The sequence below is a fragment of the Fukomys damarensis genome, unplaced genomic scaffold (assembly GCF_012274545.1).
Source record: "Fukomys damarensis isolate Sample0158 unplaced genomic scaffold, DMR_v1.0_HiC HiC_scaffold_16, whole genome shotgun sequence".
Lineage (NCBI taxonomy): Eukaryota > Metazoa > Chordata > Mammalia > Rodentia > Bathyergidae > Fukomys > Fukomys damarensis.
Window position 1 is genome coordinate 12,471,106 of NW_022900928.1, and position 13,485 is coordinate 12,484,590.

At 55.6% G+C, this 13,485-nt stretch overlaps 2 protein-coding genes across 3 annotated transcripts in view; one reads left to right on the plus strand and one right to left on the minus strand.

Annotated features, from left to right (window-relative positions):
• The window catches only part of Kcnc1 (potassium voltage-gated channel subfamily C member 1), a 39,064-nt gene extending 25,585 nt beyond the window's left edge, over positions 1-13,479 (minus strand). Inside the window, exon 1 of the mRNA XM_033764087.1 lies at positions 13,348-13,479. Within this exon, the coding sequence (XP_033619978.1) occupies positions 13,348-13,467 (120 nt within the window). The 5' untranslated portion in view covers positions 13,468-13,479. The remainder of the gene's footprint in view (positions 1-13,347) is intronic.
• Positions 566-9,800, plus strand: LOC104856036. Of its 2 annotated transcripts, none has more exons than XM_010615145.2 (2): positions 566-1,354; positions 9,588-9,800. In XM_010615145.2, the coding sequence occupies exons 1-2, from the start codon at positions 878-880 to the stop codon at positions 9,741-9,743; spliced, it is 633 nt and encodes a 210-aa protein (XP_010613447.1). In that variant the 5' UTR covers positions 566-877; the 3' UTR covers positions 9,744-9,800. The 2 variants fall into 2 exon arrangements, with proteins under 2 accessions (XP_010613447.1, XP_033619993.1); XM_033764102.1 differs by lacking the exon at positions 9,588-9,800 and adding an exon at positions 4,493-6,685.
• Positions 13,480-13,485: the final 6 nt, after the last annotated feature.

A 13,485-nucleotide genomic window follows, 5' to 3' on the forward strand; every position in this document is an offset into this window, starting at 1 on the left:
CCACATCCTTCCTTCTGTCCACGCACCCACCCTCTCACCCCATTCTTTATCCATTTGTCTCCCCATCCAACCGTGTCACCCTTGACCAGGAACCACAGCATGTCAAAGCAGAGGGAACGCTGGCACGGCTCCAGTTTACCTTCTTAATTTTCAAAAAAGATTCGGGACCTAACCATCCTACTATCTACTAACAAGATGATCTTAGTCCAATAAATCATCTTTCCAGACCATTTTTCCTTCGTCAGTAAAATGGGTACAACTTCTGATTCTTCCACCTCACAGGGCTGTTGGGTCAGCAAAGATTTATTTATTTTCTCTTATGTAATGGGCACTCCCATTGCCCGAGCTGCTCTTGGTCCTGTCAAAGGTTATGGCTGAGTCCGTGAAACATAAACGGGACCCAAGAAGGTCAGTGGAGGAAGAGCCTAAAGTCAGTCGGGAAAGGCTTTCTGGGAGCATCAAGGCTCTCCAGGAGGGAGGATCAGGAAAAGCTTCCAAGAACGCTGCTTGAGATGTACAGCGGGGGAGGGAGGGCATCCTTGGCACAGGAAGCAGGTATGGGGGGCTGGAGTCTGCCTGGAAAGGCCAAGGGGCCCAGAGGCCAAGGCTAGGGGTCTGCAAAAGCAGGTTGTGTGGGTTCTCTTCCGAGAGGAGTCCAATGCGCTCTGGAGAGGGCTGGGACGCCACAACCTCGGCCAGCCAGGGCAACCCTCGTGATTCCTAACTCCAAGGCTTGCACTCAAATCCCCAGACTGCCAGAGAGGGAAATATATCTGCTGGTGACAGCCAGGCCTCAGGAGACACAATTCCTGCTGCTTAGAAGGGAATCCAGCACCTGGCATTTCTGACCTTTGTGCCACTAAATGTATCACTGGTGATGGTGGTTCGCGGCCCTGAGGCTGAGGAGCCACCAGATGAGACTTCCATGGCCTCCTCCTCTGTCTTTGGGGCTCAGCCAGGGCTCTCTAGACCCTGGGGAACGTGCAGCAAGGACCAAGTGACAGTGGTGCTCCAGGCAGCTGGATCCTCCCCTCAGGAAGGAGCTCCCGGAGCCAGGCACTGTGCTAGGCAGTGCCCCTCAGAGGCACACCCTGCTGTGAAGCACACCGTGTCACATAGGAAGGGCCTGGGCACAGTTAGCTGTCACCTGCTGGATTCCATGCTGAGCAGAGGGGAGACCACACCCCAGTCCTGGCCAGGTCCAAAGGCCTGTGCTGTCTCCCCTGCCCTGCCCTCTCCCCACACTCCCCTTATCCTTGAGACTGTGGTCTCTTCCCTGACAAGGAACCAGATTTCCTCCCTCAAATCGTTTCTCTGCCTCTGGCCTTACTGGATTCTCCAGCCTCTCCGAAAGGTGGGTGACACCATTATGTCCACTCTGTAGATTAGGGAATGACAGCCCCGAAATCAGGGCCCATGCTCCAAGTACGTGGCCAAGTTAGGAGCATCTGTGATGACACAGGGGAAGCCCACGACACAGGGCCGACCCCCAGGAATGACTGCCACGAGAGCCAGCTGCAGCCTCACCCTGGGGCTCTAGCTGGCTCCGTGTGGCCCAGCAGGTGACCATGTTCTGCACAGTTGCCCACAGAGCCTCTGAAGTTGCACATAAAAAATTAGTCTCTGAGTGGTGAGGCGTAGCCCTGGCGGGTAGCTGCAGTCTAAAACATGTACACCACCCTGGGGTGGTGACAGAGCCGAAGGGAGCCACTTTACCGACTGACTGGGCAGAGAAAGTCTCCAGCAAACCACCACATAGGCCTGGGTCCCAGCAGTCTCCCCAGTTACACCAGCCCCCTTGGTAGACATCAGGTTCCAGTTCTCAGAGCCCCCGGGATGGACAAGACGGCATCCGCAGAGCATCCTACAGTGAAGCCAACTCAGCTGAAAAACGCAGAGAGGGGGTTGAACCCGGGACTTCACACTGAGCTATGTCCCCACCCACTTTTCTTCTTTTGAGACAGGGTCTCCATAAGTTGCCCAACACTGGGCTTGAACTTGAAATGCTCTGTGATGATGTGGCAGGGGGCCCTCTATGGGGCCCAGCCCATGCAGGTACCTGTGTCTTCAGGAGGCCACCACCACTGTAAGCCCCACCATGCCCTGGGCTACTATGCTCCAGGAACCCACAGGAACTGGCCCAGCAAGGCCAGATCCCACAGTGGCTCTGACGGCTACTCCCAACGACCCCCGATTCTGACAAGCCGCTCAGGGTACTGCTCCCCTCCTCCCCACCACACCAGCTAGCGGGCCACCTCCAGCACTCTCAGCTCCCTGGCTCCTTCCTTCCGCTACAGTCCCCAGGGTGCCCACAGCCTAGGTAGCCACTTTCTTCGCCTCCTCCCTGCACTGAATATGTGGACCGGAGGGCAACCATTTCATTCCCGGCTCTACTCCCACCTTCTAGAGCAGAGCCTGCCACATAGTAGGTACTAGCACAGAACAGATGCTCATAAATATCTGTTGGATGAATGGCTGAGTGAGTGCTAAATAGCTGCCCCAGTGGGGACACTACTCAGACAAGTGGGGTTTGTGGGGGGGTGCTGGGGGTTGAACCCAGGATCACTCTACTGCTGAGCTATATTTACAGCCTTTATTTAACTTTTTTAAATTCTGAGACAGGGTCTAAGTTGCCCTCATGGGACTTGAACTTGAGGTCTTCTGGCCTCAGCCTCCCTAGTTCTGGAACGGCAGGCATGAACCACCATCCCTGCTCAAAGTAGCTATCTGTGCACTTGGGGGTGCAAGAGAGGAGCCCCTTCTGAGGTTGCTGTGGCGGAGGGGAGAGGGTACACTGTGAGCCAGGCTGGCAGGCCACGGAGAGGAGAGTCTGGGTAGGTAGAGCGAGGGCAGAAGGGGCATATGAGTCCTCGCACGGCATTTGGCTGCCACTGCTTAGGCCATGCTGCGTCTGAGCCTGGGCACAGTGAGGCTGGCTGTGGAGGGCCTGTGCTCAGCTGTCCAGGGCTGCCCCGGCTAATATTAGCCTGCCCCACCCAGCCTGGCGTCGGCCTGGCGGGGTAGCTGAGTCAGAGTGGGCCCGGCCACTGGCACCCATGGGAGCCCCCACCCCAGGGGCCCAGAGCTCTGGGGTCTGCCCGCCCCTGGCTGCTGCTGCTCCCCTTAAGGTGCCCGGAGCCAGGCCGCATGGCCCCTGCCACCAGCCTCACCACACTGGCCCACTCTCCAGTGTCTCAGGTCCCTGTGCTTGGCCCCTGGCCAGAGTCTGATGTCAGCGGCCCTCCTTCCCTCACTGGCAGGCGGAAGTTCGTCATCCCTCTCTCACAGGGCAGGCAGGAAGAGCGGGGGGAGTTACCCCATTACAGCAGATGGGAGACTGAGGCAGAGGGGCGTATACACTGCCTGTGATGCCCAGGGCATTTCTGGCAGAATCCAGAGACTCCAAGCCTGTCTCCCAGGAAATCTGGCTCCCCTCTGGAAGAGGGGGCCCCTGGGACCAGGGTTAGGGAAGTGACCTCTAGAAGGTATTTGTAAGGAGAGCCAGAAGCTGAGAAAGGAAGCAGGTGGGGGAACAGGTGTAGGTTTAGATCTTCTAGGGCCAAGAGCTCCTCAAAAGAAGATAATGGAACCCACAATAATTAAGCACTTATTACGTTCTGGGTTCTGGGCTAAGTGCTTAACACATTTAATCCTCCTGACTTCCCTATGAGTCAGGTGCTATTAATATCCTTCTCTTAAGGCACAGACGGGTTAGGGAACTTGTGCAAGGTCACACAGCTGGGACTCCGAAGGCCTCCTAGCTCAAAAGGCCCTGCTCTTAGGCCAGAAAGGAACTCTGGGTCACACTGCCAAGGTCAAGCAGCCAGGAAGCAGTGAGAAGTGGCGGGCAATGTGAAGCCCACACATCTTTTCATTGAACACACGACTGAGGCTCAAAGCAGGGCATCTGGGACAAAAGACATCCTGGGCCTTCAAGAAGAAGTGTCTGTTTTGAAAGCCAGTGACTAATACCTAGAACTTCCACAAACACACTGAGAGGAAAGAGGACAATGAGAGAGGGCCGGGAGAGGTGAAAAAACACCGGGCTGGTCTTCAGGAGAGTCCCTGAGTGTAGGACTTGGAGGCGAGGCTGTGTCAAGGGTGGCTTGAGAACCGTGCATCTTGGCTTTGAAGAACAGTGCCTGGGCCTCTGAGCTCTGGTTGCAAGTGGTGGGGCTGACGTAGTGTGAAGCAAGAATTTGGAGATTTGGTGGGGCTGGGATGTGAGGACTTTGCCTGGTCCGGAGTGGTGACAATGGCAGGCGGCACTCTGTCCTGGCTGGAGCATCCTGGTGGGCCCAGCACTGCCCCGCCATTTCCTGTTTGTGACTGGTCTGGCCCCAGAGAGGGAGAGGGAGATCCTGTGACCCCAGGAAGGAGGGGATTGCCATGGAGGGACTCAGATTTGACCTTAGTTTAGAATCCCACCCTGTTTCCCCATTTTTCCAATCAGTATTTATGTAGCACCCCTTTCCACTGGGCCCTGCTCTAGGTTCTAAGGGAGACCAGAAAACAGAATGAAACAGGCAGATGGCAGCCTCGGCCCGACTACGGATGCCGAAGGGGCTACGGAAGAGCGGTGAGGTCTCAGCCATAATCCAGGGGCAAGAAGATGAGCATGGTCAGGGAGGTGGCAGTGGTGGCGATGGGATGCAGTGGAATTCTGGGCCTTTTAAGCATGGAGATAATAGCATGTGCTGATGTGTGGGAGAAAGAGCCCAGAGCGGTCCCCAAGGCTTTGGATCCGTGTGGCCGGTTGGAGGCTGTGGCCATTTACTGTGATGGGTCCTCACTCCTGAGTCCTGTCACTCTGCCACCAACAATTCAGCCACAAGGAAGATGAAGATCATCCTCGCAGCTCTGTCAACTTGCACGCACCCACCCAGCCCTCTGTGCATCCTGATGCTTTGCCTCAGCTGGTAACCACGGCCTGCATCAGCACTTCTCAGACCCAAATGTGCATGAATCATCCGGGAGCTTGTTAAAATGCAGATTCTGAGTCAGGAGATTTGGGCTGGGGCCTGAGATGCTTCATTTCTAACAAGCCTGGCTAATGATGCTGCTGGTCAGGAGGCCACACACCCCAGGCCCATGGCAGCGTCTCCATCACCAACATCAGCATTGCCTGGGGGTGGGGCACAGAACTCAGAATCAGATGCTCCCAGGACACTAAGAGTCTGGGCTTTGCGAAGTATCCAAGGTAGAGTCGAGGGTCCTCTATAGGTGGGAGTCCTCTGGCAACTGCTCCTATAGCCCCCAGGGCAGCCAATGCCAACACCCTTGCCCCAGTCCTGGTGCCAATGTAGCACAGCACCCACACCCAAGGCCCTCTCCTTGGTGCCCTGGAGCCGGATGCAGGAGCTCCCTGAGTGGACTTCTGCAGCTCCCTGAGGGCTGGCAGCCAGGAAAAAGGCCTGCAGGAGAGAGTGATGGGCTCTGGGCTGGAGCAAGCACACCCTCAAGAGGTGGTACCTCAGGTCCGTGCCTGCCAGAGTGCTGGTGAGACTACCAGGCAGGGGTGTGAGTACTGCGCCTTGAATGAATGAATGAATGAATGAACGCATGGGCAGTTTGAGGAAGGCTGAATGAATGGAGGGGAAGCTCTTCAGGCTTCTGAACTTTCCCCCTAGGCCAGTGGTGGTGAACCTATGGCATGCCTGCTGAAGGAGGCTTTTGTTATCATTGAAAGCTTAAAGGGTTTGCCACCGCTGCTCTGGGCTCATCTGCATCCTTCCTGTGAAATGCAGCATTAGCAAGAGAACCTTGTTAGATCATCTTTGCTAGAACCCCCATTCTTAATATTGAGTCACCTTGCAGAGCTGGCTGATCAGGTTCCTTCACCATCCCCGGCTACCCTGGCCTGGCTACAGCAACAACCCTGGCAGGTGGCTTTGGTCAGAATGCACCTTATCCCTGCTGGTTTCTGGTAGTAATTTTCCGCCCGCTGACCCCTCCCCTGAGCTCCTACCCACTTGGTGCCAGGACCCTTGCCTGGAGAGCTCTCTGTCCTTCAGAGAAGCTTGACAGGTGTGGAAAGAGAGGGAAGGAAGGACACACTGGTCCTCCCACCTCTCCTGGAAAGCTGTAGCCCAGAGTGCTCGGACTGCCCTCTGTGTAGTACAGGAGGAGATGCTGCTGCCTCTGCAGCATGGGTCTTACCCAAGAAGCCCAGGTGGTCCATTGCCCACAACAGGGGTTTTGTTTGTGGCCTCACCTCTCCACACACCCAGGCCAGTCCCTGCCTGACCCAGCCTCCACTCTCCAGAGCTGACCCACGGACTTCCAGCTCGAATCATGTGAGCTGGATGACTGGGAGCCCAGCCCAGAGAGCTCAGCCCCAAAGGAAGGGTCAGCAAGGGCAGGCACAGACAGTGTAAGTGGTAAGGCCTAGAGGGATGTATGGCACATTCACAAAAAGCAGAAAGGACACTGTGAATAGATGAGCAAGAACCCAGAGGTTAAAATGAGAGCTGAAATTGAAGAGGCCAGGGAGGAGCCTGGCAGAAGCAACCAGCAGGAGACATGGCCAGGGGCCAGAGCAGAAGGCCTCGAATGCCGAGCTCAGGAACAGCCAGCATTCCTTCCGCGCATTGCCTCACAGGAGATAACTGCTCATCGTCTTCAGTCTCTCTGCCATTTCCTGCCACTCTGGGCCTGTACAGATGGGGTGGGAGGCAGCACCCCCTTCACTCAGCTAGATACAGCCCTCACCTACCCTAACCCAGGGCTAGAATTTGCTGAGCAGGACCCTTGTCCTCCTTGGGAGTGGATGTGTGGCAGGCTGCAGACCCCAGCTCCTCTGGATCACAGCCAGGAAGCAGCCTGATGTGGAGGCCATACACAGCTTCAGGGCCAGGGAGACTGAGTGCTGGTTGCACCACTCACGCTCTGAGTGACTCTCTGAGCCAAGGCAGCCTTGCTGTGACACTGTGACACTGATGTGATACCAATAATGCAGTCCTGCTGGAGCCTGGACTCCAAAGGTAAATCCAGCCTTTGAGACCGTGTCTGACACATCGTTAAGTACCATTAGTATCACGATTGAGGAGAGTAAAGGTACTCTGAAAAATCCTGCGTGTGGTGCTAAGGTTGTGGGCCATGACCAGGTTAACTGACCCACAGAGGTTTCGCCAGCCTTTCGTGTGGGGCCTGGGAGGACCGGGAACTGCTTATTCTCCTCCTCCAGGAGGAGATCATGGGAGTAAGAGAGGAACAGAATTCCCAGGTAAACTTTGGGGTTTTGTAAAAACTGAGAGCCAGAAGAAATACAGGTGACCAGGCCCTGGGCTAGGAGGCATGGTCTGTGAATTTAACTTTCTCTGATTCCCTGTGTGGTCTTGGGCAAATGTCTTCGTTGCTCTGAGCCCACACTGGATAAGGATAGTAATAAAGATTCTTTCCTTGGCCAAACTATAGTCAGGCTTCTGAACTTTCCTAGGCCCATCTGTACACTTCCTATGAAATGCAGCTTTAGTAAGAACCTTGTGAAGTCAGGTAAGCCAGAGCTCCCATCTTTGATAACAGATGACCTTCCCTAGCTGATCAGTTCCGTCTCCATCCCTCAGCAATGTCTGGCCACCCTGGTGCGGCTTCGGCGAGAGCCCTGGCAAGTTACTTCTGTCGGAATCCTCTAACCCCCACTCTTTCCTGGTGGCAGTTTTCCATTGACTGACCCCACCCTGCTCCTTGGCTATGGATTCCCACTTGCCCGTGTGTATTCAGAGTTGAACACAATCTCTCCCCGCAGCTGCAAGACCCTATTACAATGGTCCCTGCCCCCATCCTGATGGCCCTGGGTAGAGCCTGCCTGCCATGCTTTCCACATAACACTGAGAACTCTTCTCTGTAGCAGCAGTGACTAGAGGAGACGGGAGCAGCCCAGGCATATGGAAAGCGGTCCCACCCACCCAAGGGTTCCCCTGAACAAAGGCTGAGCAGTGAACTGTCTCGGAATCCTCTCTTTTCCTGAGTGTCCTCTAGGGATGGGAGCTGGAACTGGGGTTGTGGCGAGGCTGGCCCAGGAGCTGACAGGACACAGCTCAAGACCCTGACCTTTTGGTCCAGAGTGAATCCATTGGTCATGAGACTGCTCAGAATAGCCTGAGGTACTATATTCAGCTGTTGTGGGAAGCCTGAGGTCCCCATCTCTGAGACAACCCACATCCCTGCCCGAGAGAGAGACTTGAGCCAGTCTCCTCTCAAGCTCCCAGCAGACGCCAGACTTCCCGAGTAGATTCCTGCCCCGGGGTTTCGGACTCCAACATCCTCCCAGGAACATCTCAAAGTGCCCGTCAGTTTCTGAAGTAGCCCCTCCAGCTAACTTTGTTCACGTGTGACCTCAGCAAAACACTCCTCTCTGGTCCTCCTCTCCCTCTTCGGTCATAACAAGAACTCCCATATTGAGAAGACTACTCGTGAACATTTTATTACAAAACAGATAGCTGCTCTGAAGGGAAGGACTCTGCTCTGAACCCTTACCCAGCATGTGGGCTCCAGGAAGAGCACTACTGAGGAAGAACAAAGAGGTGAGCTCAGAGGAAAGTGTGCTCCAAGGGAATGGCACATCCAAAGGCCCTGAGGCAGAGGAACCTGTGGGCCACAGGTGGTCCGAGCTTGAGAGCACTGAATACAGCCAGGCCAGAGGAGACTGAGAAAGAGGCAGAGCCTTAGAGGCCATGGCATGGGCCAGCGGAGTCCTGAAGTGTCTTCCACAGGCAAGGTGGGGACCTGACAGATTTATTAGTAGAAAAGACCTCTGTGGTTGCCAAGTGATAAATGGAGTGGAGGGCCCAGGGGCTAGAAGTGGGACAGCAGTCAGGAAGCTACAGGCTGGGCACCTGAGGAAGAGTAGTGGCTAGAGACAGGGTGGTGGAGACAGAAACGGAGCGAAGAAAATGGAGTCTAGAGATGGTCAGGGGGTAAAATCATGATCCAACCAACCACAATAATAGCAGCCAACATTTACTGAGCATTTACTGTGTGCCTGTGGCTATCTGTGATCTCCTCTGTGAATCTCCACCAGGCTGTGGGGACGGGTGCCTCTGACTAGCAGGTATTTGGTCTGTGATTTTTATTACTGGAAGAGGAGTGGGAGGTGCCACCTTTGGGGTGACGGGGTGGGGGCGCGAGTCCCTTCTCCACTGCTGATGGGTCTCCTCCACACGTGAGCATGACTCAAAGTGAGCCCTAGCCTGGGGTCCAGAGCTGAGGAATGTGGTGCCCAGGAAGCACCTGGTAACAGTCCTGTCCCCCATCCTACCTCAAGCCACACCAGGACTCCAAGAGCTCGGTGTCAGCTGGGACCCTGGCTGGGCTCTGCACTGCAGCCACCAGGGGAATCCCTTCCCAGGGATGAGGGGTGCATCAGGGCCGCGTCAGGTCCCAAAGAGAGAGGGACAAAGTAGAGACAGACATGAGACCACGGGTCCCAGGAGAGGGGGGCAGTGGAGTGGATGGAGGCAGGGCTTCCCCAGCTCAGAGACCGCCGGCACTTTGGCGTTTGGGAGGTCAAATGGCCGTGGCAGACAGAAGTCACCACACCAGCCACACAGAACCACATCCATAATGGGGCATTCTCTACCTTGCAGCCTCGGGAGTCATTAGCTCTGAGCCAACACGGCACAGTGCTACTGGTGATGACGTACAAATCACAGACCCAGGCCAAGGGCCTCAGACCTGAAATGGCCACCAAGGAAGAGAGGAGGGTGAGTTTCAAGCTGGCTGCCCCAGCACACCTGCTCTGACACCTCTGTGACTTCCAGGACTGCCCGTCCTTGCCCTCTGCCTGGCTGAGTCCTGCTGCCCCCTCCGTGCCTGCCACAGCATGACCTCCTCTGGGACAACTCTTACTCTGGGCCCCAAGCAGCCCCTTCACCCCCTACCACTTACCATCATCATGACTCCACTCTCTTGTGTGTGTCTGGGGCACCACCCCACCCTGGAATACAAGTGGGGTTCATCTTGTCCCAGCCCACCTCATCCCCTCACCTCCTTAGGCTGGTGTCTAGGAGAGCACAGGAGAAAAGGGCCAGGGACCCGGCCGCTCCAGAGCTCAGATAGGCCTTTCCGCCCCAGCCAAGGAGCCCTATCTTCCAAGCCAACACCATGGTCCTGGGGTGGTGGCAGCTCCTTGGGGGTAGGCGACCTCACCAACAGGCACATGCAACAACTAGCCAGGGCTAGAACAGTATCTACTGAAGCTGGAAGATGTCCTCATGGGGCAATTCAGGAGTTCCCAGAGACAGAGGACACAGACAGAAGCTGCAGTGTAATGTTACCTTCCTCAGGTACACTGCACCCAGGCTACACAGGGTCTCACACAAGCACTCACAGCAACACTGACACACATGCCTAGGGTCTCTCTCGCATGTACAGCAGAGTCTGTGCCACACAGGCTCACACACTGGACACTCCGCCCAGGCACAGAGGGTCTCTCGTGCACACAGACTTACACACAAAGGCATATACAGTGTTTCATATAAATGCTTGCCACTCACAGTGATACACTCAAACACACCTTGAGTCTCACACAATGCATTTCTCATGCATGCAGTCTCTCTCTTAAATACATATACTCTCCCACATGATCTCATTCACACACACACATGAGCCCACCTCTCAAAATACACAGAATCTGACCCTCACATCCGCAGTTTCTCTGGCAGGGACCTCTTGTACAGTCACAGTCTCACCACACACACGTGTGCATCGCCCAGTGTCTCACTCACATACTTTCATTCTTATACATATGAAGTCTCTCATACCCTCACAGAACTCTTACACAGATTCTCTTTCACACACACAGCTTTTCTTCCACACATGCGTACAATGTCACACATAGGAGACTCTGCTCTAGAACCTCAAATAAAAATTGAAATCCTGGCCCACCAATCTGAGGAGGCTTAGAGCCTGTGGGGAGGGAGGGGTAGGCAAAGGTGACAGTAGTAGCGACAGAGCAAAGATGGAGGGGAGGAGGGCGGGCAGCTGCTGGGCTCTGAGCAGAGCTGCAGGAAGCAGCTGCAATGCAGCTAGGCGGGCAGCAGTGGGAGCCGGGTTCTAACCCCAGCTCTGCCCTCAGGCTCTGGGTGCCCTTGTTGGCCTCAGTGTCCTCTCCTGTTACCCAAGGGAGTGGAGTCAGAAGGGTCCACAGCCTTTCTGTGAGTGAGACCAGGGGGAAAGAAAGTGGCACAGATATGCTGAGAGGGACACGTACCTCCGCCTGCATCCCAGATCACCTCCCAACTACGCCTGACTACCCAGCCTGCCCGTGAGTCTGGACTCAGTGGGCCTCCGCTTGAGAGATCTGAAGACTTTCCCGTGCAATTTTGTACATCAACAAGACCCTCAGCCATACTAAGTGGCCTATTTGTGTCCACTGCACGAAGGCCACACCAAGCTTTGACTGCCCACTGGAGGAGATGGGCAGGGGAGGGGCTGGAAATGTCCCACTGACCTCTGCCTGCTCTGAAACTCAGGGACATGATCAGAGCCGTAATGCTGAGTATAAGGGAGTGAGGGCCCCAGCCTCTTGCTAGGGGTCTGGGAGGCTGAGACTCCCATGAAGAAGAGGGCCTACCCTTGCTTCCAGGGGCCAAGAGGAAGGAAATGCTGCCAAGGTCAAAGGCAGGCTGAATGAGCAGCTGCTCTAGCCCAGGCCTTTGCCCCGCCACCCCGCACACCTCCCCAGCATGGACAGCTTCAACCTCTCAGCCCCCTGCTCCAGCCCCTCCCCACAGCTCAGCACAGCCTCCAGTTACATAATCCTCTAGCTGTGGTGGCCTCTGCCAGGGAAGGAACAGAATAGGAAACCTCGGAGGGTCCCTGTCCCCAGAGGACTAGCAGGGAGCTGGTGGTCCTAGAAGGACAGTGTCCCAGGGGACTTGGGTTGAAGTCCTACTTGGTCTCCAACTCCCTAGGTGACCTTGGGCAAGATCTTCAGTGGCAAGATGAGTGGTCAGGTGTGTCCTCCCCCCATCTCCACCCACACATACACACACCTGTTCTACACTTCAAGGCAGAAGATTCTGACCTGTGCCCCTCCCTCACACACACACTGCACTTTTTTATCTCAGTAACAAATCTGCCAAGTCTCTGACTGTATGGCCTTCCTCTGTCCTTGTACCCCTCAGGGACCCGCAAGTACCATTAGTCCACTGATCTTCCCTGCTCCACTCCCTGGCTCTGGCTCAGGTTCCAGGGGCAAGTTGGGCAGGAATGTGGAGCAGTAAAAGCCAGCAGGGCAGAGGCAGTGTTTTGCTGGGAGGAGGCAGGGGGTGGCTCCTGGATGGGGGAGGGGGTTTGCTTTAAACTTTGCCCCTCTTTGGTTCTCAGCAGGCCTCTGAGGGCAGAGCTCCAGAAGGCTAGAGCTTCTCTTCAGAAATAGCTGGCTGCTACCTCTTTTGGGCTCAGTGATGGATTGTCCAGGAGCAAAGACCCCGAGAGCCCACTGGACCCCCTCTTCACAGATGAGGACACTAATGCAAAGAGGCCATCTGAGGGACCAAGGTCAGCAGCAGAGTGTCCTTCTCCCTGGCAACCATCTGCTGTCACTAAAGGGGAGTGGTGCCTGTAGACTTGCCTACCTCAGACACCTTGTCCTTTCAGGACCTCCCTCAAGGTCTCCCTCTCTGTTCCCACCCTGACTAGTGACAGAGGAAACACAGACAGGAGCCCATGCCCCCCCTGCACCCCTTCTCCCTTTCCAGGAAGGGAGGCTCTGCTCTCAGGAGCAGATCTTAGGGGCATCACCAGGCCCCTGCCCAGAAGCCCAGCTCGACACCAACTTCCAAGCTATTAATCATTCATGTAGGTCCCTGGGACTGAGGTGGTCCCTAGGGAGGGGCTGATTGGACTCCAGCTGCCAGGAAGCCTGAGGCTCTCTTCCTGGGCCATCGCTGGCTCCTGATGCCCCCTTACCTGGGAAGGAGGAAAATCTCCCCACTTCTCTCCCATGCCAGAGGGCAGTTCACACCTTCACAGTGTACATCTGCAAAGACACAATGTGCACGAACGGGCGCTCATGCACACTCAAACATACACACATGCTCACTCAGTCCCACCCAAATACACACCACCACACTTACGTAAACATGCACACATACTCTATGCATACACGCAAATACACCCATTCATACTCACTCATACATATTAAGTACAGCAATACAGACGCTGAGTCCTATACACACACAGCCAGTCACCTGGCAAAGTCACCCTCTCATTCACACACTTGCACACATCCCTCCTTCAGCTCTGAACTCCCTACGCGCCACTTTTCCAGCCCACCTCTGCCCGCTGCAGGAAGAGGACGCTATCTTGCCACCCATCTTCCGGGAGTAAGTCGTCACTTACCCGCGCGTAGCGGGACGAGTAGGGGTCCTCGAAGAGCGCCCAGATGCGCGGCTGCCAGCGGCGCCAGAAGCCGCCGGGCCGGCCATCCGGGGAGTCACTGAGCGCCAGGCGCTTGGTCATCTCCAGCTCGTCCTCGCC